The sequence below is a fragment of the Caloenas nicobarica genome, chromosome 5 (genome assembly GCF_036013445.1).
Source record: "Caloenas nicobarica isolate bCalNic1 chromosome 5, bCalNic1.hap1, whole genome shotgun sequence".
NCBI lineage: Eukaryota > Metazoa > Chordata > Aves > Columbiformes > Columbidae > Caloenas > Caloenas nicobarica.
The window spans coordinates 38,379,018-38,404,628 of NC_088249.1; the positions used below are offsets into that span (position 1 = coordinate 38,379,018).

The window sequence follows — 25,611 nt, forward strand, 5'->3', positions numbered from 1 at the left end:
ACAGTGTTATCAACTACCTTAAAACTGCCAGAGACAGTTTTCAGACGTGCAAAAGGTAGAGAAAATCTTTAACTATAACCAGAACTGGGATTACACACAGAAAAAGGTAGAAAGTGAAATTAAGGTACAACCATAAACTGAAATATTAATACTGACTTAGAGTTCATTTTTCTATTTTAGTTTAACATCTTTTGCTCTGTTTTCACAGGCACTTCAAGTGTTGGATACATCCCTCGGTCTTGGCTCAAAAGGTGGCATATCTAAAACCAGACTGGGTGTTTTCTTGTGTGTGTGGTTTTTGGGTTTTTTCAGTCAGTTATTCTGCTAAATAACTGGATGCCTTTGGTCACTGGGCAGATAGTAAAGCAGTACAATGTACCCAGACAAATAAAGTCAACAAGGGATGCCTGAGACAGGACCACGCTCTCAGCATTGTCACTGGCAGCACAGGCTGGAGTGAACGCTCTTTGCACAGTTACTGTTTGCATTGCATAGGATAACTGTTTGCTAAGTTGTGTTTAGGTATCTCTCTACACTTATGCAAAGAGCAAGAGGGCATGATGGCCTTCATGCAAAATTTACATGTGGGGAGGGAAAAACTATATAAAATTGAGAGAGAGGCAGGTGTCATTCAAATAAACATTTTTTTCCAAGTCAAAAAGTAGCTGTAGCTGACACACAAGTGGCTTAGAGTGTAAGTGGAAACAAATTCCAGGGTGAATCTCATGAATTAAATAAAATATATGGGGGTAGGTGTTGTATGAAATCCAGACAGCTTACTATTGCAATCTTTAGTGCAGGGCAGTGGCAGAATTCATTTGAGCATTTCCTTGAGATGGGCAGAGTTTACTGGGGAAAAAGAATGGCATTCAGGGGCTGCACTTGGCGTGGTGTCTGTGCTCCTTGCCGTGACCCAGGATGGCTCCACAGGCCATGCCTGCAGACAGTCCTATCCGAACAATCTTCAAGGGCAACAGGGATGACCCCAGTAACTACAGGCCTGTCAGTCCCACTTTTGTGCCTGGCAAAAAAGTGGAGAATATTATTCTGGAAATTCTTGAAAAACATCTTAAAGACAATGCAGTCATTGGTTCCGGCCAGCACAGGTTCATGAGGGGAAAGTCCTGCTTAACAAACTTCATTTCATTCTGTGACGAGGTTACCACCTAGTTGACCAAGGGAAGCCTGTCGACGTGATCTTTTTGGATGTCAGTAAAGCCTTTGATACTGTCTCTCACAGTATTCTCCTGGACAAGACGTCCAGCATACAGCTGGATTAACACACAATGCAGTGGGGTGAGCAATTGTCTGACGGGCTGGGCTCAAAGGGTTCTAGTAAATGGGGCTTTGTGGGGCTGGTGACCAGTCGCTAGTGGGATTCTGCAGGGATCCATCTTAGGGACAGTGCTCTTCAATATCTTGATAAATGACTTGGATGCAGGACTTGATGGAATACTAAGTAAGTCCGCTGATGACACAAAACTGGGAGGAGCTGTCAACATTCTCGAGGGCAGAGAAGCCCTGCAGGGGAATCTGGATAAATTGGAGAACTGGGCAATCACCAACTCTATTAAGTTCAACAAGGGCAAGTGCTGGATTTTGCACCTGGGACATGGCAACCCTGGCTAAACATACAGACTGGGGGATCAGATGCTGGAAAGCAGCTCTGCGGAGGGGGACCTGGGGGTTCTGGTTGACAGCAAGTTGAACATGAGCAAACAGTGTGTCCTGGCAGCCAAGAGGGCAAACCATGTCCCGAGGCGCATCAAGCCCAGCATTGCCAGCCGGGCGAGGGAGGCGATTGTCCCGCTCTGCTCTGCGCTGGTGCGGCCTCACCTGGAGCCCTGTGTGCAGTTCTGGGCATCACAGGGTAAAAAGGATATTAAGCTACTGCAGAGTGTCCAGAGGAGGGCTACGGAGTTGGTGAAGGGTTTGGAGTGGAAGCCTTATGAGGAGTGCCCAAAGTCACTGGGTTTGTTCAACTGGGAGAAAAGGAGACTGAGAAGAGACCTCATGGTGGTCTGTAGCTTCCTCACAAGGGGAGGAGAAGGGGCAGGAACTGATCTCTTTAATGACCAGTGACAGAACCCAAGGGAATGGCGGGAAGATGTGCCAGAGGAGGTTTAGGTTGGACATTAGGAAAAGGTTCTTCCCCCAGAGGGTGGTGGACACTGGAACAGGCTCCCCAGGGAGGTGTCACAGCCCCAAGCCTGACAGTGTTCAAGAAGAGACTGGACAAGCCCTCAGACACACGGTGTGAACTGTGCGGTTGTCATATGCAGAGAGAGGAGCTGGACTCGATCCTTGTGGGTCACTTCCAACTCAGGACATTCTATGATTCTAGCAGGTGGATGCCATTTCTTCTTTTACTGCAAGCCTCTCTTTGACAATCCACAGACGTCTTCCTAGCAGCCACCTGTAATGGCTCTGTGAACCCATCAGCAAGCGCTGGAAACATGCCATGATATAAAGAAGCAATTGCACGTCTTTTGCCTTCACATTTGCAATGGAGACCTGCACTCACATTGTGACTGCCCCCACACCCAGTAGGACTATTCCTTATATGAGCACCAAGCAGAGACTTTAACAGGAGCTGCTAATTTCTTTTGTTGCAGCAAGGTTCTCTGTAGGAACCTCACAGTCCCAGATATTTCATTTGAAAAGTGTTTGGAAGTTTATTGGTGAAACTTAGAGGAGGTTTGCACAGCCACCTGGGTCCTCTCCCACACTTCCTGACCCATGACAGCTTTGAGGCAGAGGACTGATGCAATCCCAGCACTTAAATCCCAGTGTAAAGGCAATCATGTAGGTCTTCTTGGTCATGCTTCCAAAGCTTGTGCTTCATCTCCAAAGATTTCTCAAAAACATGATATCAAGAACTGAAATGCTGATATATAAAAGCAGCACCTTGGAGCTTTCTCCTAACAGTAGAAAGGTATGTTAATACTTAGCTAGTGCACTGAAAAAGATGGACTTTTTAATGTTGTTTACCCAATGTGTACAGTATCCTGGAAGCATTTACAGATGCCTGATCAAGTGCCTAATATGCAACTGTTAATCACTCCACCGAGCCACAGCAGTAGCCACTCCTGTGTAAAGACAGGTCTCCCATGGAGGAGCTCCTGTGTGGGAATGCAGCGAATTAGCAGCCTCCTCCCATAGAAAATGGAGTGAAACGGGGCTTGTGAGTGGGGAAAGACAGAAGGTGGAGCTGAAATACTCATGTACCTCAACTATACCAAAGCAGCCTAAGGACCACGGCAATCAGATGTAATAGCAATGAGAGCCAGGAATCAAACCACTTCCCAGAAATCCAGAAATCAAGCACATTGTCACCTCTCCTACCAAATTTTAGTCAGTCCAAAGGAGGGAAAGCCTTAAATAATCCGTTCCATTTTCTACAATATGTGTAGAGAAGGTTAGGAACAGAATTTGTTATGTTCATGGCTAAATACCTCCTTACTGAAACTTGATTTAAGCAAGCAGCAGCTACCTGGGACACAACAGCTGGATATGAGGACTTTTTCCATATCTCCCTGAAATTTGATACCACCTAGCTCAGCAGCAAATGCTAAGGCAAGTTCTGGCGCCTCTGATATATTTAATTTTGAACAAGAGCATCTCTTTGTCTTCTCATCAAGATTCAGATATGCTACTGCACAGCATGAGGAGAGGACAACCACCTTATGTGCAAGTGCCATCAGCTGCCTTTCATTATAAATAATAACTTATAAGACACGTCTGCAAATGGCCACAGGAGCAGAAAGAAAGCCACATGGAAGAGCAAAGGTCACCTGTGATCGTGAATCTGAGACATGACTAGAAAATTCATCTCATAAACAGTGACCTAGTGAGAGCACAAAAAACCAAAAAGAAACCGTGCAATAAGACAGAAAGGACAAAAAATAATGCTTCCTCTAGCCAGATCAGACCACTGCTGATTTCCCAGGGGTTCACCCTGCCAGTTCCGACATACACACCCCAAACCAATGAATGACTAATAAGTATAGAAACAACTAATTCAGATTTTTTTCCCTCTAGAATGAATCTGAATATAGGTTTTCCTTCTTATCCAGTCTGAATGAGAGGCCTATGAATAGATAGTGAAGACAGCGAATTTCTTAACTGTAATGCCCGTTAAAGAAATCAGCATCAAACAAACTTTACATCCACTCACAACTTCTAGCACTTTTTCAGCATTTTACAACAATTAATGTCAAACTGCTCTTCAAGGAGAGATTTAAAGGATTTTATGTGCTCTTTGCATAGGGAAACAGGGGGACAATAAGGTACAGGGTTTGGCTGGAAATATAGAGAAAGTCAACGGTGTAGGCAGAAACTGAATGCAAGTCTCTGCATCACCAGTCTGGATCATGCCATTTCCTCTGTGTAGCAGCCAAAGCGTATGTTTAATAAACAGGTTGTCTCAGGTTGTTGCAAGACCTGGGTGAACTGGCACACAGATTTCCCCCTAGGGTTGACATGAAGGAGCAAACGTTGCAAAGAACAAAATAAAGCTCTGCTTATTTAGCCAGTAATCATAATTCCATCTTGTATTTCTGGGTCTCTTATTTTGAAACTTCTCAAAGCGTTTCTTGCAACACTGCTAAGTACTATGCAACTGCCAGAGCCCTTGAAACATAAAAACAGCCATACCAGGTCAGACCAAAGGTCCATCTAACCCAGGGCTCTGTCTCAAACTTCAGCCAATAAGGAATCCCTAAGGAGGAGCACAAAATACGAACAGGATTTCACAGAATCATATAGTGATATTCTGCAGGAAATATACTGGTATATTCTCTCAACCTCTGACAAACTGTGATTCAGGTATCTTGGTACTCAATAACAGTAGAAGGATTTTCATTCTGTGAAGCTGACACTTTTTGAACTCGGGTAAACTTTAATACCCTGAACATCCCATTGTAGAGAGTTCCACAGGTTCATTTACCAGTTTGTGAAAAAGTATCCTCTTTTGTCCAGTTTGAACCAGTCTATTGATAATCTCATTTGATGTCCTAACTTCTGGCTTCAAGAGAGAGAGTGAACATCCATCCCCTATTTGCCCCTTCTGTGATGATCTCATGAACCTCTCCCATATATCCCTCAGAAATTTTTTTACAGGCTGGAAAACCCAAATCAATTTAGTAATTCCTCATGTGGAATTTGTTCCTTTTGATCATCCTTATTTCCTTCTCAGTACATCTTTGAGCTTATTTTATCCTTTTCAAGACAAGAAGACCAAACTTCTCGAAGTATTCAACATACAGCAAACCTTGGATTTACATAGTGTCATAGTAATGACATTTGTTTCCTTTCCTCCTTTCCTTTCCTTTCCTTTCCTTTCCTTTCCTTTCCTTTCCTTTCCTCTCCTTTCCCTTCCTCTCCTTTCCCTTCCTCTCCTTTCCCTTCCTCTCCTCTCCTCTCCTTTCCTCTCCTCTCCTCTCCTCTCCTTTCCTCTCCTCTCCTTTCCTTTCCTTTCCTTTCCTTTCCTTTCCTCTCCTCTCCTCTCCTCTCCTTTCCTTTCCTCCTAACATTCAGCCTGTCTCCCTCTCTTTCTCACTTTCTTTCTTTGTGTTATTGCCTTATTATTACCTTCCCCAGTTACTAAGCACAAAGCTAATATTTTGGTAGAATTAGCTATTATAACTCCGAAACCTTTCTCTTCAGTGGCAGTAACTAGTTCTGCCCGCATTGCTGTATATATTAATTTGGGATTGTTTCCCCCCACATGCACTAATTTACATTTATATAAACTGAACATAATCAGACATTTTAATGAGCCAAATCATTCAGTTTCATTAGGTCCTTCTTCAACACTTTGCAGCAACTTTGTGTTTTTCTCACCTGGAACATACTTAGTATTACCAGCTAAGTTTATCACCTCCCTCTCCACTTTCTTTTCCAGATCATTTGCAAATATCAGGCAGCACAGGCCCGGTTACTGATCCAGATGGGTCTCCACAGGTGACCTGACCAGTTGTTCCTAGCCTGTGTTTTCAGGGTTTTAACTAACTGTGCCTCCAGAGGACTTCCCAAGGCAGCTTGGTTTCTTTAAAAGCTTCTAGAGAAGAACACTATCAAAGCTGAGTGTCGTGCTGGCTGCTGCGTGGGGGTGGCTGCCACTGGAGGAAAGCTCTGCTCCCCAGCCGCAGGTGCCACCCCCATCCCTCCTGCATTCCCAGCAGGAAAAGGGGCAGCGGGCCTTGTCCTCCCCTAGTTCTCCATTCCAGCTCTTCCTACTTCTCCCTTCCTCATAGCTGGAATAGCACTATCCTTGGCACCTCATCTTTGGAGGGGCAAACTGCCAGGAAGCCCCAAGTCTCTTTGGAGCGAAGGCATCTGCAGCCCAGGGAGCACCGGTGTGACTAGAGCAGGTGATACCCTGCATAAGCTAAGGAGTGATTTGGTAAGAATTATTGCTATAGAAGTGTGCTGGCAACTTAAATCAGGAAAACAAACGTCTCGCACAAGCACTGTCCCCTACTGTGTAGCTACAATTTTATTATGAAGTAACTTTCATCACCCTTCAAACAATCTCCAACTATGCAAAGGTCTACCAACCCCACAACTCTTTTTAGTGGTACTTTGGAACAAAAAAGGATTGGGTCTAATATCAGTCATGACAAACAAGTTCACTGTCATATATATAAGTATGTAACATTGAGTGAAACTCTGAGCAGGCCTGTCAGAAAACAAAATCACTCCATGTAACTCCTAGGTAAGTTGGACTTCTTAGGGATCGATGGTACTTTTGGCTCCTCTCTGGTCTCTCCAAGTGCATCTCCTCTGATGCCCTCCCCAGTGTGAAAGCCTATTGATTCCCCCTCTGGGATCAGGTTCTAGTCTACACACAAACTCCTGCATGTTGATTCTTTCTTACCCATTTTAAGCTCCCCACCCAGGAAACTGTTAAGAAGTAAATACAGAAAACAATAACAACCTTTCTAAAATAAAGTGTGGTTTAACTGTAACAGTAGGAAAAAGGAAGAATTCAAAAGGTTTTAAATTAAAATGTATTTGTGCCTTCTCCAGACGAATTCTAACCTTCCGGGAGGATGCAGCGGCAGGTCTACCTGCATGTCAGCCTGTTCCCAGCTAGTATCCACCCATTTCAACTGGAAAGAGTTCTGCCCAGTTCCCATTTGTTGGTTTGGGTTTTTTTTACTTTGTTAATCTGAAATTAGTTCAGTGTGATCCAGTGGAGACTTCCATGCCAGCTGCATAGCACCTGTTACTACGTAACATGACTTGCGGGGTTCATTTATGGATGCTCTTGATCTTGTTTTTTCCCCTCTCAATTTTGTTTCTTTCTTTTCCAAAATCAAAAGCCTGCTATTAAACTAAACCGAGAAATTATACAACAAGCATCCTTCACAGACAGCAAATAATCAGAAAGAATATATGGCATCCAAAACATTTCTTACTAGAAAGCTGAAAATTTCTGAATAGCACCATCCTGAAATGGCTCAGTGAAGTGCCTAAAACAAACTTCTGGGTAGGAATGTACCAGGAAATTTAAAAGCTCTGAGTATCTTTCTTCAGCTACTATCTTGAGTCTTCTCTATACCATATCAAAGTACGGAACCACCCAGGGTGAGCACAGCTTATCTAACAGAAATGGTTTTGCAGGTATCTCAAACTGGGAAGTGACTACCGTCTAGGGATGTAGGGTGCAAGAGGATCATTTGAAAGTAGAGAGAATTAATCATACAGTTGGTATTAACATATGGATGAAACAATCCTTTAAAAGTTCAAACAGCAACTGTCAGCTGAACAAAGTTGGCACGAGTGTAACAAATGAGTTTTGCAATTGTGCTATTTTTACTATGTATTACCAATACTGTATAAAAGAACAAATGTTGTGTATATGTTCAATGCCAAACCTAAACCATTGCTAACAGTGTTGTTGTGATATGATTAAAATGTCACCATCATTACTTGCTGAAAAGGATTTTAGTCCCCCCTCCCCAAGCAAGTGTTTTCATTACTGGAGTTTTACCAGACATGTTTGTGAGAAAGAAAGGTGAAGGAATAACCCAACTCAAATATTTAAAAGCATTTAACTGTTCTGGCTCATTGACAACAGTACGCTCTCCCTGTGATTTTTAAGAGCTGCTGACGCCTCATGGAAAAAACTTTGAAAAACATAGTATTGAAAAACAATTTTGCCAATGTGTCATATTTTCTGTCTTATCCCTTCCCTTGCTTCTCACTAGTAAAAGAATCTACATGGAAACAGAACTTTGATTCTTTAGGTAGACAAAATTTGGATCTGAGCTTTGCCAAAGCATGTGGGTGTTTGGATCCTTCCCATTAAAGACATTTAACTTCAGATCCAGGTTCAATCTTCAAAGCTCGCAAGAAGCGCTGAGATCCAGGATTTTGTTCTGACCATCCCTCTTACTAAGAAGTCGTCTGCTGCCTGTCCTGCACGTCCAGCTATAGACTTCTGCTCAGGATCTCATAGGTGGCTGCTGATGTCAACGTTTGCTGCCAAATTAAGCATTGGGCACTACTGAATATCTGAGCTGGGAGGAGATTCTGCAAATTAAAGGGGGGGAGTAAAAGGAATTTTCTCTGGTAGTACAGTTGTCCTGAAATAACATAGACTTGGTCTGTCTCTCACACTGGCATAACTTTTTGGACTTCAGTGAAATCATCCTGACTGAATACAAACAAAAACCACAGTCTGTATGAAGCTAGAGGGGTTTTTTTTCACATTCAGTGTGTTGAAACAACACATTCCAGCCCAGCCATAGAAGCTCCTGCTCCCTCGTAAGCACAGAAAACAGATTCACCCCAAATCTCCCACTCTGCAAATTACCGTGTGTGGAGACGGAGAGCAAGCCAAACTTCCTTAGCTCAAAAAGATGCCAAACTGGACATAATTTTAAAAAAAAGAATAACATTTCAGCATGGCCTTGGTCCTCTTACTTTCTGATTCAGCTACACCAGGCAGAGCAATGGAAATGCTGGATTGACACCTATGTATCAATTCCTTCGTATCCATTCCTTGGGAATGTGCAGGAGGGCATGCTTTTACGTGACCTTGCCCCTCCTTTTATCAAAATACTTCTCTTACTTTCACTGACATTTACCCCAAGGACATCGAAGCAAAGCAAGAGAGGAAGACTAGCACACAGACTGCCCGCCTGCTCCAAGAAAAGCTTTTCATCAGTCGACTTACTGACAACTGGGATATCTAAGGAAGACTGACAGATTCACCATTGCCAAGTCACAACACAAAAACCACAAATATAGCAGGTGACTAAAAAACTAGAATTTTGTGAGTATGCATACTGTAATAGTACATAAAGCAGCCTCCGGATTTCTGAAATGCCACCTACCTGATGATCCTCTTGCATCGCGTAGTACCACAACACCAGACAACCTGTCACATAGACTTCAATGAGGCGACTTAGTTCAAGCAGAGAGAGCTGAATCTGCCCACAGAGCCCCACTGTCCTTTCCTCTGAAGAAGCAGACGCAAGTAGTAATTGCTAGATGAGATGGAAAAAAATAACCAGCAACTCCAGTCACGGTTCTCCACTGTCTTGTACTTCACGTGGTCACTCACATCTAGGCAAAGTGAATGTGAAACACTTCCAGACCACAGAAGCAGTAATTTACACTCGCTTTCACTGCAATAGGCATGAGACTAAAGAATCAGACCCTCTCTTACAAGCAAAATGTCCCCGACAATGAATGACGAGTAAAATATAGGCTGTGTAATTCCACTTGTTTTGGAAAACAGTCAATTTAGAAAGGTTACCACAAGACAGCAGCAAAAATCTGCTCCTGAACTCCCAAAGTCTCACGCTGTAGCCTTGTCAATAGTACAGAGGGTGCAAAAGATTATGGCCAGCTCAGGCCATTAGTTTCCTTTCTGGGCAGGAATCCCAGCATAACAGATACTTATGCATATTCTGTCCTCATTTTATCTAATTACAAATATCTCTCTAGGGATGGGGAGGGGAGAAGAGGTTTGATCACACAATTTTAGGTCACTTATGCAAGGGATTGCTGGGATATGCATTGATCCAAAGAGTGCTGTAATATTTTTTTAAGTTTCTTCTAATAAGAAAAAAAAAAAAGAGTATACATGTATAATTTTTTCCTATTTATATGAGTTTTTTGAAACTGACCAGTAGGAAGGAGTTGAACCACATACTGCTGTAAATCAGTAAGAAGTATATGGAAATATTTAAATGCAAAGACATTGATTAAGGAACAATACTATGTTTTTCTAAACACCATCTGTAAACACACTCTTTCCTATAGTACAGATGCACACAAATATATGTATTATGCATACGCACTTTTTTTTTTCTGAGTAAGACTGATAACAAGGCCATTTAAGGCCATTTAAGAAAGAATCAACTTTATGTTGCTCATCTGGATTTTTACTTAATGGTTGCAACTCCAATGAAAGATGCAACATTGTTTTACATTGATGAGCTTTTTAAAAGCCACATTAAGGCATGATCTAATTAAACAACTTAATATTAAGCAGAATTGCCCCTGCTTGCCCTAGATCAACATGGCCTAAGTCTTCTGCAGTACAAAAATATGTACAAAATTGTACAATTCCCATCACCATCACCGAGTGCTTTAAACCTGTTCCTGAGTGCTTTAAACCTGCTTCTTAAGCATGGGAGGAGTGGAATACAGCAGAACTTGGGGAATTTCTTTAAGAGAAAAGTGCAAGAATTGTTTGAAGCTTGTATGGAAAGACTGGAGAAGTTATTGGCTGAATAATTAGCTTGAAAAGGCTATCAGAATTAAACAGACACCCTTCAGGAGCAGAAAACAGTAGTAATAGAAGAAAAAACTGGATCTTAAAGGTCAGGAAGCATAGAGAGAATTGCCAAAGTCAAGAGTTAGAACTTGCAAAAGCTATTAAAAAACAGTACTATTCTTCAGACATCAAAATAAAAGCAATCAAAGAAAGTTCAGCTGTTTTGCAGTTAGAATGGTACATAGATTAAATATAATGTAGGTACAGGCCAAGAACTAAAGGAATGCTGTGCTTCAGTGAGACGACTGAGGTGGAAGCCACAAAGACATTTGTGCAGTCAAGGCATAAATTCTGAATAATCTCTGCCCAAGAACTGCAACATGGAACCATACATCTACTAGCAAGTTCTTTAAACAGATACTGCAAATCACGGTTACTACTATATTACTGAAGTATAGCAAGCAAATTAAAATACTCTTTGTTAGTTGTTTTAGAACACAACCCTCGCAAATTATTGCAGTAAGGCTGAGCCAGAGTTTACTCACATGCAATTTTTTAAGTGCAAAATAATCAAGGACACTCTTGAACAAGGATACAACTAAGATGCAAGATTCACACCTTGTACCGGAATAACTTGGTATCTTGCTTTCATAAGATACTGATATTCCAGACATCTTCTTCTTAGCTATTTGGACTTTCAGAAAATGTTTTATACAGTACTACATGAAAAATTACTGTAAATGGAGAAGATGAAGATTAGTACAAGAACAGTGATATGACTGAAAAAACACTGAAAGAGTGTTGGACACAGGTGAAGTCTTACCAGAGACTGGCTGGCAAGAGGTTACTACTACATTGGCTGGCAAGAGGCTACTTCTGGAGGTCTAGAAAGGAGTGGTCTAGGGACTGATCTTATTCAGTATTTCCACTAATGACCTTGGTACAAAAAAAGTATGTGTGCTGATAAAAGTTAACCACTTAGACAAGTTGAAGGACATCAAGGAAATTAAGAATATCAGGAAAGAAGGATTAGATTAATTCAGTATAACATTCACTTAGTACCCTGGAGATCATCATCTCAACAACAACAGCTGAAAGGACAGGAGAAGAAACGTAACAGTATCCATCTACCACAGGATGAGTATGAACCACCAGCACAACACGATCACAAACAAATGCAGAAGCAAGGGGCTCCCAGAAGGGGTAAAAAAAATAAAGTTATTGTAGAGAGCAAAACCTCACCTGGAGCAGAGCACAATTCTGCCTACTCACACTCAGGGAAGTTGAATGTGAGTAATCCAAGCCGGAGTAGAGAGGGCCAAAACAATAAATACTCCAGCGATCAAAGGAAAGGAAAAGATAGCACAGGCAGTTTAGTATATCAAAACAAAGGCTGAGAGGGCTTATAATAGTGTTGTACAAATGCATGACAATGGAGAAGAAGACATGGAAGGGGTAATAGTATTTAAACTAACAACTCCATGCTGGCACCAGAACAAATGGGTATAAACTGGTCACAAGTAGGGCCAGGCTAGGGATTAAAATGCTATTTCCAGCCATCAGAGCAGTGGGTTCTGGAACCCTCCCAAGAGGAGTAATGGGAACAAACAGTTCAAGTGGGGATTTAAGGCAAGGACTTTTCAGTTTATGAAAGGGATTATCTGACATGGTACCAGGGCACTGGACATAAGACCCAGGAACCTCTTTTAAATCTACACTTCTATTAATTGAGCCTCTGTGGCCAATTTGGTCTTTGTCTTCTCAGCTGAAAGTACCCACACAGGAACCAATCAGTTCCAACTGGGATGGCAGCCTTTACGATACAGGTACTTACCCACTAGAAACAGGACCAGGCTCATCCACATGATCAAGACAAGATATTAAGCACAGCCTCTTGCTTTAATAGGCACTCTAGCCCAACCAGACCTTTGATGGTAGTACATCATGCAAGAAAATAATGTTCAAGCCACTGTCATGACCCCTTAAGTGCTTTGCCAAGAGACCACTAGTGCCAGCATCCAAACTGTTCTCCCAAAGGCGTGTGCAGAATTTCCTTCAAAGGTAGTCAGTATCAAATCCCATGGGTGAGCATCTCCCAGACTCTTCAGACTCCAAGAAGTCACTCATCTATCATCCAGTCCTGTTAGCCACCTACGCTGAGGAGACCTCTGCACTGCAGGTGCTGCCTGGAGCACCACACAAGAACTACTGGCCAGCTTAATGAGGCCTTTTTGACAAGCAAAATTAAAAACGAAGGAAGGCAAAATGACAGAAACCAAAATATCCAGCTTCAGCAGAATCTCCTCACACTAAGACTGAAATTTTCATGCAGCTTTTGTACCAGTGTAAAGACCTAACACTCAGCATTTGAGCTGGCCCCTGTTGGAAAAAATAGTACTTATAAAGACAAAAGCAAAAGGTCAGAGTCCTATAGCCCTGAAAATAGATGTGTCGGAGGGAAAAACCTGACAGGTCCTGATTGATAACCATGCTTGAGGGAAGCTGCCGGAGGAAAACTGCTGCAGCAAAGGCTGCAGGGGCTTACTGTTCCAAAACCCTGCTGTGGCAGAAAATGCACATGTGGCTGCTAAAGCAGGAGATGGACATGGTTAATTGACTGGGAAAGTTTAGCAGAGATGGAATTAATGCAAAGAGCTCAGAGCCCAGGCGTGCATTTCTGTTACCAAAGGGAGGAACCATTCGGCTGGAATTGCAATCCATTTTCAGGTCAGAGCCTTTCCCAAAGGCAGAGTGCTCAGCCCTCATCTGTTCCTCCTCTTCCCCTCTAAGGGGTGCATGGAGGAGAAGGTAGCTGGAAACAGCAGCTTGGGAAATAGACTGCCCTCTGAGGGCCAGACAGGTTTCGACTGTGCATGGCGTGTGTTTAGCAGTGAGGAATTTGGAAGACGTGTCAGGAGAGACAGCCTCTCCTAACCCTAGGACTTCGCAGATAAGTTAGTTGTGGAAACAAAACTAGAAAGTTAATAATAGGGGAGGAGGGAATTTACTTTCAGATCTACTCAGCAGAATGAATACCTGAACCAGATACATTTGCAATCTGGTCAGATGAGAATGCCAGGAGTTAGTTACTGTGGAATCACAGCAACAACATGGAAAAAAATACACCCAAACAATTATTTCTTTAAAGTAAAGTAGACTGCAGAGGAAGATAGGAAAGACAAAAACACACACCACAGATCAGATGACATAGATGATCTTACACAGTGATGCACTGCCAATATTTTGATAAGTAGCACCCACGACTGTGTTCCTTTCAGCTGGTGTCTGAGAGTCACTTTCCTCAGTAAGGGAGGACTAGATCTGGGAACCTCTTCATTTCTTCCGCCGTTTTAACACGGAGGCTTTAAATACACTTACACATACTCACAAGTAGCCTTGTAAAATAAATTGAGCCAAACCGTTCTCACACTGATGACTTTGAATACGATGTATGAATTGTACTTAACAAACTGCCTGGTGTGCAGCATGTATATTTTAAAGCTACTTGCCACTTGGTTTATTTCCGTGGTAAAATCTTTGCACCCCAACAGTGCCTTTATCAGCTCTAGGCATAATCCGCTGCCATTAAGGATGGTTTAGCAGTATCTGTTGGTGAACATCTTCCATCAGAACTGGGCACACAGTCTTAACTCACTTTTCCACCATTTTTCCATGCCCCTAATTTCATCTCAGCCAGGGAAGTGCTACCAAGAAAGGATTCACTTTCAACACACCACTCCTATGCTGACACTCAACACCAAAAGCAAAGCAACATGGCTTCTAAACACCCAATTTTGTCAATGGTTGACAGTGTGACTAGTGTGGCCATCACCAAGTCAGTGCACGCCATTCCTCCCATCAGAAGAACGGAAAAAATAATCCCACAAAAGGGACTGTGATGCTTATTTTAAGCACGATTATAAAGCATTTTCTTGCTCTGGCATGAAAGTGCCACATACTCTACATTACAAATAACGTATATTTTTCCTAATTCTTTCATGCCGGTACCTTCTGAAATCCTCATTGTAGGATACATAGTGAGAAAACTCCAGGTAGGAGAAATTTTGTAGAGCTGCTTTCTGCTCAGTCTGAAGAGATCTCACTTGGTAGAGTTACTCACAGTAGGCAGAGGTAGTCTTTTGCAGGTAAAGAGGGACTCTCCTTTAGACTTGTATTCACGCACAGGAAGTCGACTACATATGAGCAACAGGTAATTACATTACTGCTCCTCTACTCAGCCTGACTAGCATGAGAGTCAGATCTGACTGTGAAAATAAGCTCATGACTTGCCTACGCCATACAAGAACTCAGGGGTCAGATTTAATTCAGTGTGCTCTGATCCGCCATGCTGCAACCACGAAAAAAAGCTGCCTCTCCCTGTGCATGGAGGGAGAACACTGATGCCAGTCTTGCTCCAAGACAGCACCAAAATGCATCACTTCATACTCCCCATCCTCCTCCAAAATACCAGGGTAGATCATAGAGATTCCATCCTCCCAGTCCAGAAGCCATTAAAAAATCTCCTCCTCAACCTGAATGAGAGGCCTGAAACAAACATTTCATTTTGGGAAACGACTCAAGAAGAACAGGTAAGGAAGCAGAACAACAAACAACACATAAGGTGGATATAAATCCAGATAAAATATTAAAATCATTAAAGGGTTGCTGCTCCCTGAAGGTTGGAAAAAACGAAGAGAGTTAATTAAAAGCAATCTCCACACAGTGCTGAGCTAGCCTGCCCTGATAAATCAACGGCTAGGACTGAGCTTGTAGAGGTCAATGGGGGAAAGAGGTTGGGAGGCAGGGAAGAGGAAAGCTCAGAGAACATAAAATATTTTGCTGAGACTACCCACAAAAAAAAAAAAAATCAGATCTGGTGACCAGAAATCGAGAAGGGTTTTCCACGTATTTTCCCCATCAACATTTTTTTGTTAGATTTCAACCTCAGGAATGCCTGTTTGCCATCAACATACCACCAACTAACCCAACCAAGTTCCCATTCATTTGCATCAGCACAGGAGGAGAGAAGCGAGAAGTCTTCAGGGCCCCGTTCTACTTGGGGAGGTACTAACATCACTTCCATTCACATGCCATTTGATCAGGGAGGACTAACATCACCAAAATTAACAGAGGGACACATCCTTTTGGAGAAGCATCTCCTAAATATTAAAGGGTCGGTCAGATACGATGACGTAGTAGGAGAGGTACCTCCATGCTGCAATCGAGAGGGTTTCTCCACACCTGTGGAGAAAGAGCTCACTGCAGAGTCTTCCCACCATCAACCCTCACCCACCACATCTCACAGGCCTCTTGCCCTGCACTGCCCCAACTATAAAAGGTACTAATCTCTGAATTAAAATTGTGCTCCTGATTTATTCATTATTCCACATCAACAGGTACATGCTAATGAACTGAAACTTTAAAGTATAAAGAATCCATAGAAAATGCAAAAACCTACAGTCTTCAAAATACCCTTTAGTAGTTTGGGGGTTTTTGTTTGGTTTTTGTGTGTGTGGTTTGTTTGTTTGTTTGTTTGTTTTAAAAGGCAGTCAGGGTGAGTTTGTAGGTACAAGTGGGTTAATGTTAAAATTTCTGATGTTGGATACTGGTGAGTGATTTCTCTGAACAATCAGCAGGATAGCAACCTCAAACATGATGCAGTTTTTATTCATGGTCAAGACCAATGGAGTTCAGCAGTAAAACAGCTTTCTGAAGCTGTTCCATTATTCCTTATTCAGATTGCGTTGGTTTTAAAGTAATCATAAACATAAAATATATTTGTCCCCAACATTGACTAAACACAGTCTCTCAGGAAACAATATTGGGACCAAAATACTTGAACAGTCACAAATCCGTGGAGGACTTTCTTCAGAACTGTTCTTGAAGGAAATGGAAATACGGACATTACTTTCCCTTGAAGAAATAATAGTAACTTTCTGCCTCCATTATAAGTTTCCCTATAGCACTGTTCACTGGATAGTGAACTATCTGGGCTATAACTCCAGCCATTTCAACTTTTCTCCCAACTCTGTGACTAACCACGTCAAGCTGTGGATCCAGAGGAACACTAGAAACTGCAAAGTTCCTACAACCAGACCAAAAATTTCACAGCCATGCCACACAAAGCACTGCACTGGTGTTCACTTACTCTTCCAAAACGTGAAAAGCACCCAAAACATTTTCAAGAGGAAATTTTGTTCCAACAGGCATAATCTGTCTTCCTGTGGCTAGCACAAAGCCAACTCAAAGCATAAAAGCAGCATAAGCACTGTACTTTGCGTTTTGGCAGGAGTAGCATGCCCGCATCTGATCAGATCACATCAGCCCTGCCAGCTGATGCGGTAGGGCAGCCTGGAATTAACCAGCTCGGGGCACAGCCTTATTTCACTGCGCTGCACCTCATTTTCTTTGCACCATCCAACCTGTTTAGATTTTTGAGACCTAAAATGCCAGAAGTGAGCCATGTTTTTGTAGAGAATTCAGCTCAACTTCTTAACCAAGGCCTTGCACCTTGTATCACAAGGGGGAATCTGAGAAGAAACAAGGGGGAAAAACTATAAGTTGTGTGGGATTCCTTTCTTTTGCATACTAAGACTTGATACACATTACATCTGGCTTTTTGTATTAATTTATTAAAATTATCAGTAAGCAAGGACAGCATTATCAAAGACTGACACAACTCACAAAGTTGTATGAATGGAGAGATGATCCACAGTTAGGTTGGATCAGTTCTGTCACAAGGCACTGCAATATTAAACATCACTTCCAGCCTTTCTCACCGGAAGAATAACATTGGTGTAGTCAGTGTCCCCATCAACACCTGGGCAGGGGACTCTTTCCCAGCTACAGCTCAGCAGAACGTGAAATTAATGCCTCGTGATTTGGCGAGCACAGGCTGCTGGTCACAGCCACCTCGTGCACCAGTGCCCGTCCCTGCCCAGCTCTCACTGCTCCACTGCCTCCCAGTGAAGCCTCCCCTCAGACGGAGCTGGATGCCAGTACAGCCTTCCATGCCGCTGGAGTTGCAGCTCTCTGACTGCACCTGGCTCAGGCAGGTAACCTGAAAACTGAGACACGCGCTGACATACATACTCCTGCAAGTGCCATACTGGAGGGGCTAGGGGTGTGAGAAGGATATTAGCCAGCAGTCGGAGAGACACTGCATTATTCTTCTCTGAAACATCTGCTGGGAATCTGTGGTTAAAATATGCTCTGCTGGGAAATAAACCATATATAACAATTAAAAAAAAAAAGTGTCATACTTCTGATAATTTAGGCTATTAAGGATAAATAAGAATTTTAAACATTCAGTGTTCAAGCACTCACTTGCGATATTTGTGTCACGTGTCACTCAGTTTAGACAGCAAAAATACACCGGGCAGTTCTGCTCTTTCTTTTGAAATAAGAAAGTAGAAAGGAAAACCACTTTCTGCTACTCGCACACTAGTCAAGTGTATTTGGGTTTTTCCACAGGTTGTAGAGAAGTTTTTAAAGACAAGAAAGAAATACTTCCATCTGAAAAACTTTGGTTCGTGGTTGGTTTTTTTTTAAAAAAGGGAGGATTTTAAAAGTATGCTTTATTTTAGATTGTGTTGATGAGATAACCTTCCTTAAGAGAAACACACCAGTGCTAAAACTGGGACCTGCACTAAAGAAGCAATGAACACACCTCAGCCTCTGCATCCTGGGCAGAGCTGTCAGGCAAAGCCGGCAGAGCAGCACAGTCCTAACAAAGCCCTCAGAACAGGCCTTCAGCAACGCTGCCTTGGTGCTGCCTCTCTGCACACGGGAGTATGTCACCCCAGCCAGGGGAGCCTCAGATCAGAGGTCGGTCTGTCCAAGGGAGAAAAACGTCAGCTGCCGAAACAGATTCATTCCACTCGTACAAGTCCTCGGGGATAAACAACACAGGGATGGTTCTTGCTCAAGGCAACATCACATACAGACAACACAGTGATGAGCCCAGAATAAATACCAAGATTGTAAAATTGATCTACCAAGCAAAGAAATTCAGCTCTGACATGAACGACAAACCTGAGTGAGAAAACACCAGACTCGGCAAACAATAATCCTAAAAGATGGTTTATTCGCAGCGAATGGGGGCGTTGGAATGCCTCATTTCGGGACAGCAGAGGTACGGCAAATGGTCATAAATTGCAGAAGACAGATACACAAGATGGACAAAGTCTGCTCTTGAGAGCAAACCCCAAACACCACACTTCCAGTTTTAGGAAGGCAGAAGAAGAAATCAATTTTCATTAGGCTACACAAAGGATGAGCCACATTACCTTCACCGCGACTCAGACTGAAGACAGAGTCCCATTTTGATTTGTGTACCAGACTTCTGAGTGGTCTGAACGAACTGTTTCCAGTCGGACACTGTGAATCCAATCTCACAGGCATTATGCACCCAGCCCACTGGACATATGCTTACCTTGAAATTATTGCACTCTCCAAAAATCATACCTTTAGGCTTCTGTAGCCCAACCCACACAGGTCAATATTGCTTCCACATGCCACAAATCATATGTTCTAAAAACTTTTTCTTTAGCAACAGTTTTATGATGCAACCTCCATCCAGCCACACAACTGGAGAGACTACAAAAGGCTACAACACCAACAAAACAAAATTACAAAAGCACTGCAGCTAATCATGCACAAGCAACTCATGGAACCAGACATAACACTGTAATTCTAGTAACGTACCATTTATCAGACTCTCTCATATTCAACACGTCTTCTTAACTCGGCTTCTCTGCCCCCAGTGACTGTAGTTTTATGCTCATGTTTCCCTGCGTAAATACAATAACACTTGTCCCTCATTTTCTCTGGAAGCTAGTGCTGATACAGAAGATTCATGAGGACAACAGTTTGGGTTTGAAATGTGTCACACTAGGGCTCATTTATGTTTTTAAGTGACTTTAGAGTCACACTGGAAATGCTGTAGAGATTTTGGTATGTGATTTAATGTGCACAACAACACTGTTCTGTCAAGCAGAAGAAAATTCCCTTCTGCGAAGCCACATTAAAATCACCTCCACATCACTTGTAAACACTGAACTGGCAACCTAACTGTCTGTCTATTTCATTGCTTCCACCAGCTGAAAGCAGCACTGCACATTATACTTTCAATTTAATATTAAAAATCAGCAACAAGATGCTTATGCAACAGGATACCCCCTCCTAAAAAAAAAAAAAACACAACAGCCTTCATCAGCACTTAATCAGGACATAAGGCTGTTTTGGAGATGGGTAATGGCATATGGGACCTTCCAGTTAAGAGTCCCCAGCTTGAATTCAAGCCAGAGTTATCGCCATTGAAATACTCTTGCCATACAAGATCCCAAGACTCGTGTTGGCCTGTTGCTGACACGAACAGACCATTTCTTCAGAGGTGTCGCATGCTACAGAATTCATCATCACAAGAATGGCCAACTGGCAGCCCAGGGGTCAGAGCTGGCTGTCAAGGCAATTTTATCTGAGAAGGTACAGAACTGGACAAGTGACCACTGCTATATGATTGCAGCGGGAACGCAGGGACAGACCAGGCCTGGCAGGGTTTATAAGGTCAGCTCTAGCACCGTGCACACAAGTCTGCAATGATCCAGTCCGCAAACACCTGGCAGGGAATAAGTGTCCCCAAGCACATCGAAGTTATCCAGCAATCGTCAGCATGCAAGTGACCTAGCCTAGCATTTGTGCCTGAGTTAGCCTCTTTTGTACCAGAGTCTTGAGCAGAAGAAAGGGAGAGCACCAGCACCAGCCAAACTACTGGAAGGCAACAGCTCCTCTGGTGAGCACCAAGGCAGAGCTACATGGCGTGCGGGAATCTCACATGCCGAAAAGGCAATAGCCTAACCTATGTTCCAGTGAGAATGTCTAAATGACAACCTGAAATAAAAGTCGGCTGTGGGAGCAATGACAGAGAAGGGGTGGAGGGGAAACCAGCTCTGCTCCTAGATAGGACTTTGTAAATTACAAGGTCTTAATTACATTAAATGCATTATGGTACCATATGCACATTGCTAATAAGGCAGAGACAGAGGAAATGGGACTAGATGCTAAGAGTGGAAGTTGAATGGCTGCATTCTAGACTTGATCTTTGGATTAGAAAGTTTCTGAACCACTTTGTCCTAGTTTAGCCGTCCATAAAACAAAGGCAGTAATCCTTTCTTCACGGGGGTGTTGTAAACATTAATTAATTAAACCTTTCAAAGTTCATTGACATTTCTGACTGACATTTGAAGTAATTCAGGATGCTTTTAAACTGTATTTGTTTCTTCTACTGCATCGCTCAAATGTCTCCATATTAAGATAGCCAAAAGAGAAGAAGATTGAATGAAAAACTTTGGAGATAGGTACACAGGCTAGTGGAGAAAAAAAAAAAAACAAACACAACCCAACAAATCCAACACTTCAAATCCACTACCATCCCATCAAAACTATCTGAATGTTGCCTCTTCTACAGATAAAGAAGAATGTGTTTATCCAGACACCTGCTGCCTTGCCCTTGCAGATCTGTTAAACTTGGATTTCTGATATTTTTGCCTGTAGCACCATGCTGGTAAACAACAAGGTATTAAATGGTAGAAATAACAGGCAGTTGTGTCAAGTTGATTTGATCGCCAGAGGAAGCAGAGAATAGCAAAGAGATGAAAGTACCAAAAAAGAACCAGAAAGTGAGAAGAGAGTGCTAGATGGATAAAGAGGCAGGCTGAGTGTAAGGAGGTGCCAATCATTAATAAGGGACTCCACACACTGAGCTATTCTGTGTAATGTATTCCCACAGATGCTCAGGTACGCTGGAATACATTATCCCAAGAGACTAGTCTAGTATGACCAAGGCCACATACGTGTCCAAGTGCCAGAGATAAACTGAATTCTGGACACACTTAAATGCACAAGCACACCCAGGGAGCTGCTTGATACCTGAGCCAGGATTTCTCAGACTCTACATTGTCCCCCATCTCCGAGCAAAACCTTTGTGTGGCCAGTTTCTGTAGGGGGCGTTTGTGGGTTTTGAGATACAATCAAAACGCAGACAGAGGAAATGCAAATGTCATTCAGCTCCTTTTCATTGTCAGGAAGGACACATGAGGATAAAATACTGTGCACTGCATCCCTTCCCCTATTATGTGTCCTACTGCTTTTGTCCTAATTTTTCCCATGCATAATTTATTTATATGTGTATTGTTTCCCGATCAGCAACTTTAAAGAATCAGTGGAAATTATAAAATGTTTTATTAAACAAGTTGTTAATAAAAAACGCAGATGGTGTCAGACAGCCGGTAACAATTCTGTTTCCTCCACATAACATTAGTACTTTAAAAGGCACACGGAGAAAAGCGAACCCAGCACTTGATGTCTATTGTTTCCTCCTCTCATACCCCCCAGGGGCGAGGGGAGGAGAAGGGAGTTAATTATAAGAGAGCCTAATCCTGCTCTCCCCGACTTTAGCAGCAGCGGGATCAGGCCCTCGATTCATTTCGGCACAAGCGGCCCTTCGGCAGGACCTCCCCCCACTCTCCAGGGACCTGCCGCGACTCGTGGGAGCCCCACGGTGTCGCGAAGTGCGAGGCGAGGGGCCGAGGTCCCGTCCCCCGGCGCGCTCCCGCGGCCCCTCGCCGCTCCCGGGGCGCTCCCCGCCGCTCGCCCGCCGGCCCCGGAGGCCACCCGGCCCGGGCTTCCTCACTACGGGCGATATTCGGGAATGGCACACACGTCCGCGGCTGTTCCCAGCCCAGGTGAGGAGCCGGGCGGTGCGAACCCTCCTTTGCTGCTCTTCTCGGTCCCCGCGGTGCGCTGCCCGCGCCTGAGCAACGCCCGGCGGCCGGGAGAGGCACGGGGAGAAGTTGCTCTCGCCTGCACGAGTATTAGACCTGCCGCCAAACGGGGGGCACGGCGTCTCTTCCCCCCGGTTTTCAGAGCGTGTTCAAGCCCACCACCCCCCTTGGGGATATTCGGACTTCTTCGATTAACCCCCTGACGACCTCGCTCCCCTCTCCCCGCGGATTTTTGTAAGGTGCCACCGAGAGGACGGGTAAATGAAAGCGAAGGCTTCCTGCCAGGACGGAGCAGGAAAGCTGATAAGCATGTCAGCACCCCGTCCCTGCTCGAAGCTTTCCTTTCCCTCCCGAACGCCGAGAGACAGCGGTAGGAATCCCTGGAAAAACCTTCAACTGTTTTTCCAACTCCAGACGGAGAGACTTGAGTCGGAGGAAAAAAAAAAAAAAAAAGAGAGAGGGGGAAAAAAAACCAAAGTCGCAGCCCTAATTTCATCTCTGAAAACTCAAACGTATAAAAACACCCACTCAGCGCAGCCAGAAAGTGCAAACGAAGCGTCACCGCCAGGTACTCTGCTTCCTTGCTTTATTAGCCAGAGCGCTGCCCCCGTTAGCAAAGAAGTCGTTTCAAAAAGGTTAAGACAGCTCCTCTCCCCACACACGGTGCCAAATCCCACTCTCGCTAATGCCTTCGGGGATTAACGGCGTGCGCTGCGGACCACAGGGAAAATAAAGGACGCGATCCACAAGACGACAACCGGCTCTCGCGGTCCCCCTCTGAAACCGGCCCCGTTTCCAGATCGGGAACCCCGGAATATCTCGGCAGCAGAAGCACCTGCCTCCTCCCGCGCGCTCGCTCTCTCCCTCCCTGTTTCCCCCGCCAGCAGTGGGTCAGATCCCGTCCGAGCAGCCCTTGGCTGCCTGTGCCCGCTCCTAAGATGGAAACACAATCAACTCTCTTTGCCACTTTGAAAAGCGAAAGCCTGTCATATGCAAAACAGATCTCCGGACTTCCTGCCCCAAATCAACGACCGGCAGCCCCGAGTCATTCATTCCGCGCAAGTCTGTCGCCCTCCCTCCCGCACAGGCGCCGGGGTGCGCCGGCAGTGCCGCTGCTGCCCCGCTTGCCGACCGCCCGTGCCGCCCCCCGCCACTCGGCCGAGGAGCGAGGGGGCCGCTTCGCTCCCCCTCGCCAAGTCATCCCAACTCCGCCAAGATTCGCGGAGGCAACTCCGAGCTGCGGCCGGAGCGCGGAGGCACCGCGCCCCCCGCCCCGCCGCTGCCCTGGGCCGGCCCTTTCCCCCGCCGGACCCCGGAGCCGCGGCGGGGCGAGCCCGCCCGGACAGCGGGGCCCGCCGGCTGCCAAGTGCGCGCAGCCCCGCGGGACGTCGCCGCTGCCGTCCCCGCGCTGCGCTCCGGGAGCAGCGGGCGCGCGCGGCCCGCCGCCGCCCCCCCGCCCCGCCGCCCCCTCTCCGCGCCCGGGCGCCAATTAGCCGGCGCGCGAGCCGAACAATTTTTCCCCGTTAATTTCGGCGCGAGCCGCGGGGATGTGTTGCACAAAAAACGAGCGAGGCGCTGGGGCAGAAAGGAGGGCGGGAGGAGGGACCCGCCGGGAGGCTGCCGGCGCCCGGCTCAGGCTGGCAGCCGGCGCCGGAAAGGCGCCTTTTTTCATATTTAAACCACGCGGAATATGTACATTTTTGATTCCTACTTACGCTTTCAGGGGGTTGTGAATGACAGTCGCCATTTTGCTACAATGTAACAGAATATTGTGTCTCGGAGTTCTAAAGGTTCGCTCAGGGGAAGCGACCAGCCAATCAGGGCGCGGCATACCGGCCCGCCGGCCAATCCGACGGCGCGGGCGGAGCCGGGGCTCTGCTAGTTATTAGGGGAGCTGTCAAAGCCCAGAGGTCACTCCCTCTCCCTGGAACAGGCGGCGAGCAGGTCTTAAAGGGGCAGCGCCCGTCGGCGGGGCCGCCGCCGCACCAGGGGGGATGGAGGGGGCGAGGGCGGGCAGGGGGAGGCTTTGCCACAGCTCTCCGGCTCCCGCTCGAACGCACCGGCGCCGGGAGAGGGAAAGCCGGGCTCGCCGCTTGTCTCTTTGCACCGCCGTCGCTGCCGCCCGCTTCCCAGGCGGCGTGCCCCACCGGGGACAGGACCCCGCGCCGCTCCGCTCGCTCGTCCCGCTCCCCGGCACCGTGCTTCCCGAGCTGTTTCCCTTTCTCCAAAGCCGCTCTCCCCGCCAGGTCTCCGGGAGCTGCCGGCGCTGGCAGTGGCTCCAGGGCAGCGCCGCTGCCGCTCCCCCTCCCCCAGGAATTTCCCCCTCCCTGTCAGTCACCCCGGCCCGCAGCCCCTGCGCCCTTACATAACGCGCGGCGGCCGGCCCGCCCGACAGCCAGCCCGACAGCCCGCCCGACGGCCCGCCCGACGGCCCGCCCGACGGCCCGCCCGGCCCGGCTCTCCCACAGGGCAACTTGTGCCGCGCCGGGAGCCGGGCCCCCCGCTTTCGGCACAAGGGGAGGCGGGGGAAGAGCCCCGACCCGCGTTTCTCCGCACATGTAGCCCCGCGGTGAGAAAGCGGGCGGGAGGCGGGACCCCCGGAGCGCGGCGGGGTGCGGGCTGAGCCCGTTTCTGGGGAGGCAGCAAACTCCAGGAAGCCTGGGCTTACCTGCAACTAATTAAAGGAGCTTGCAAATGAATTATGGAGCATGACCTAAGTGATTTAAGAGGTGCCAATCCTGATGTCACTCTCAGAAGTCAGTCCACCGAAATTCACGAAATTACACCAGTGTAAATTAGGTGTCACCAAGAGCAGAATCAGACCAAGAAGTTTTCTTCTTGTCTGATATTAACGTAAGATTTGTCATCTAATACTTCTCTCTGTCTCTCAAAGGTCTTGCTTCCCTTCAGGCACCCTCCATCCCTTTGAAAGAAACAAAACAACCACCACCAAAACCAAGCCTGCTTCTCCATTCTTTGCGTTTATATAACCAGAAGAAACTCAACTAAAGACAGCTAAAATACACTGCTGTAAGAACAGTAAAAGAGAGGAGACTACAGAACCAACTTGACTCACAACTTCACAAATAA

General features: G+C 45.5%; 1 protein-coding gene across 4 annotated transcripts in view; it reads right to left on the reverse strand.

Annotated features, from left to right (window-relative positions):
- The window catches only part of DPF3 (double PHD fingers 3), a 164,793-nt gene extending 140,441 nt beyond the window's left edge, over positions 1 to 24,352 (reverse strand). For 2 of the 4 annotated variants that reach the window (XR_010606272.1, XM_065635542.1), the window contains exon 1: positions 24,237 to 24,264. Coding sequence is in view for 1 of the 4 variants with exons in the window: in XM_065635541.1 (XP_065491613.1) it covers positions 24,237 to 24,268 (32 nt within the window). In the remaining 3 variants the exon portion in view is untranslated. Of the gene's footprint in view, positions 1 to 24,236 lie in introns of all 4 variants that reach the window. The other 2 variants (XR_010606271.1, XM_065635541.1) reach the window with 2 other exon arrangements.
- Between the last annotated feature and the right edge of the window lie 1,259 nt (positions 24,353 to 25,611).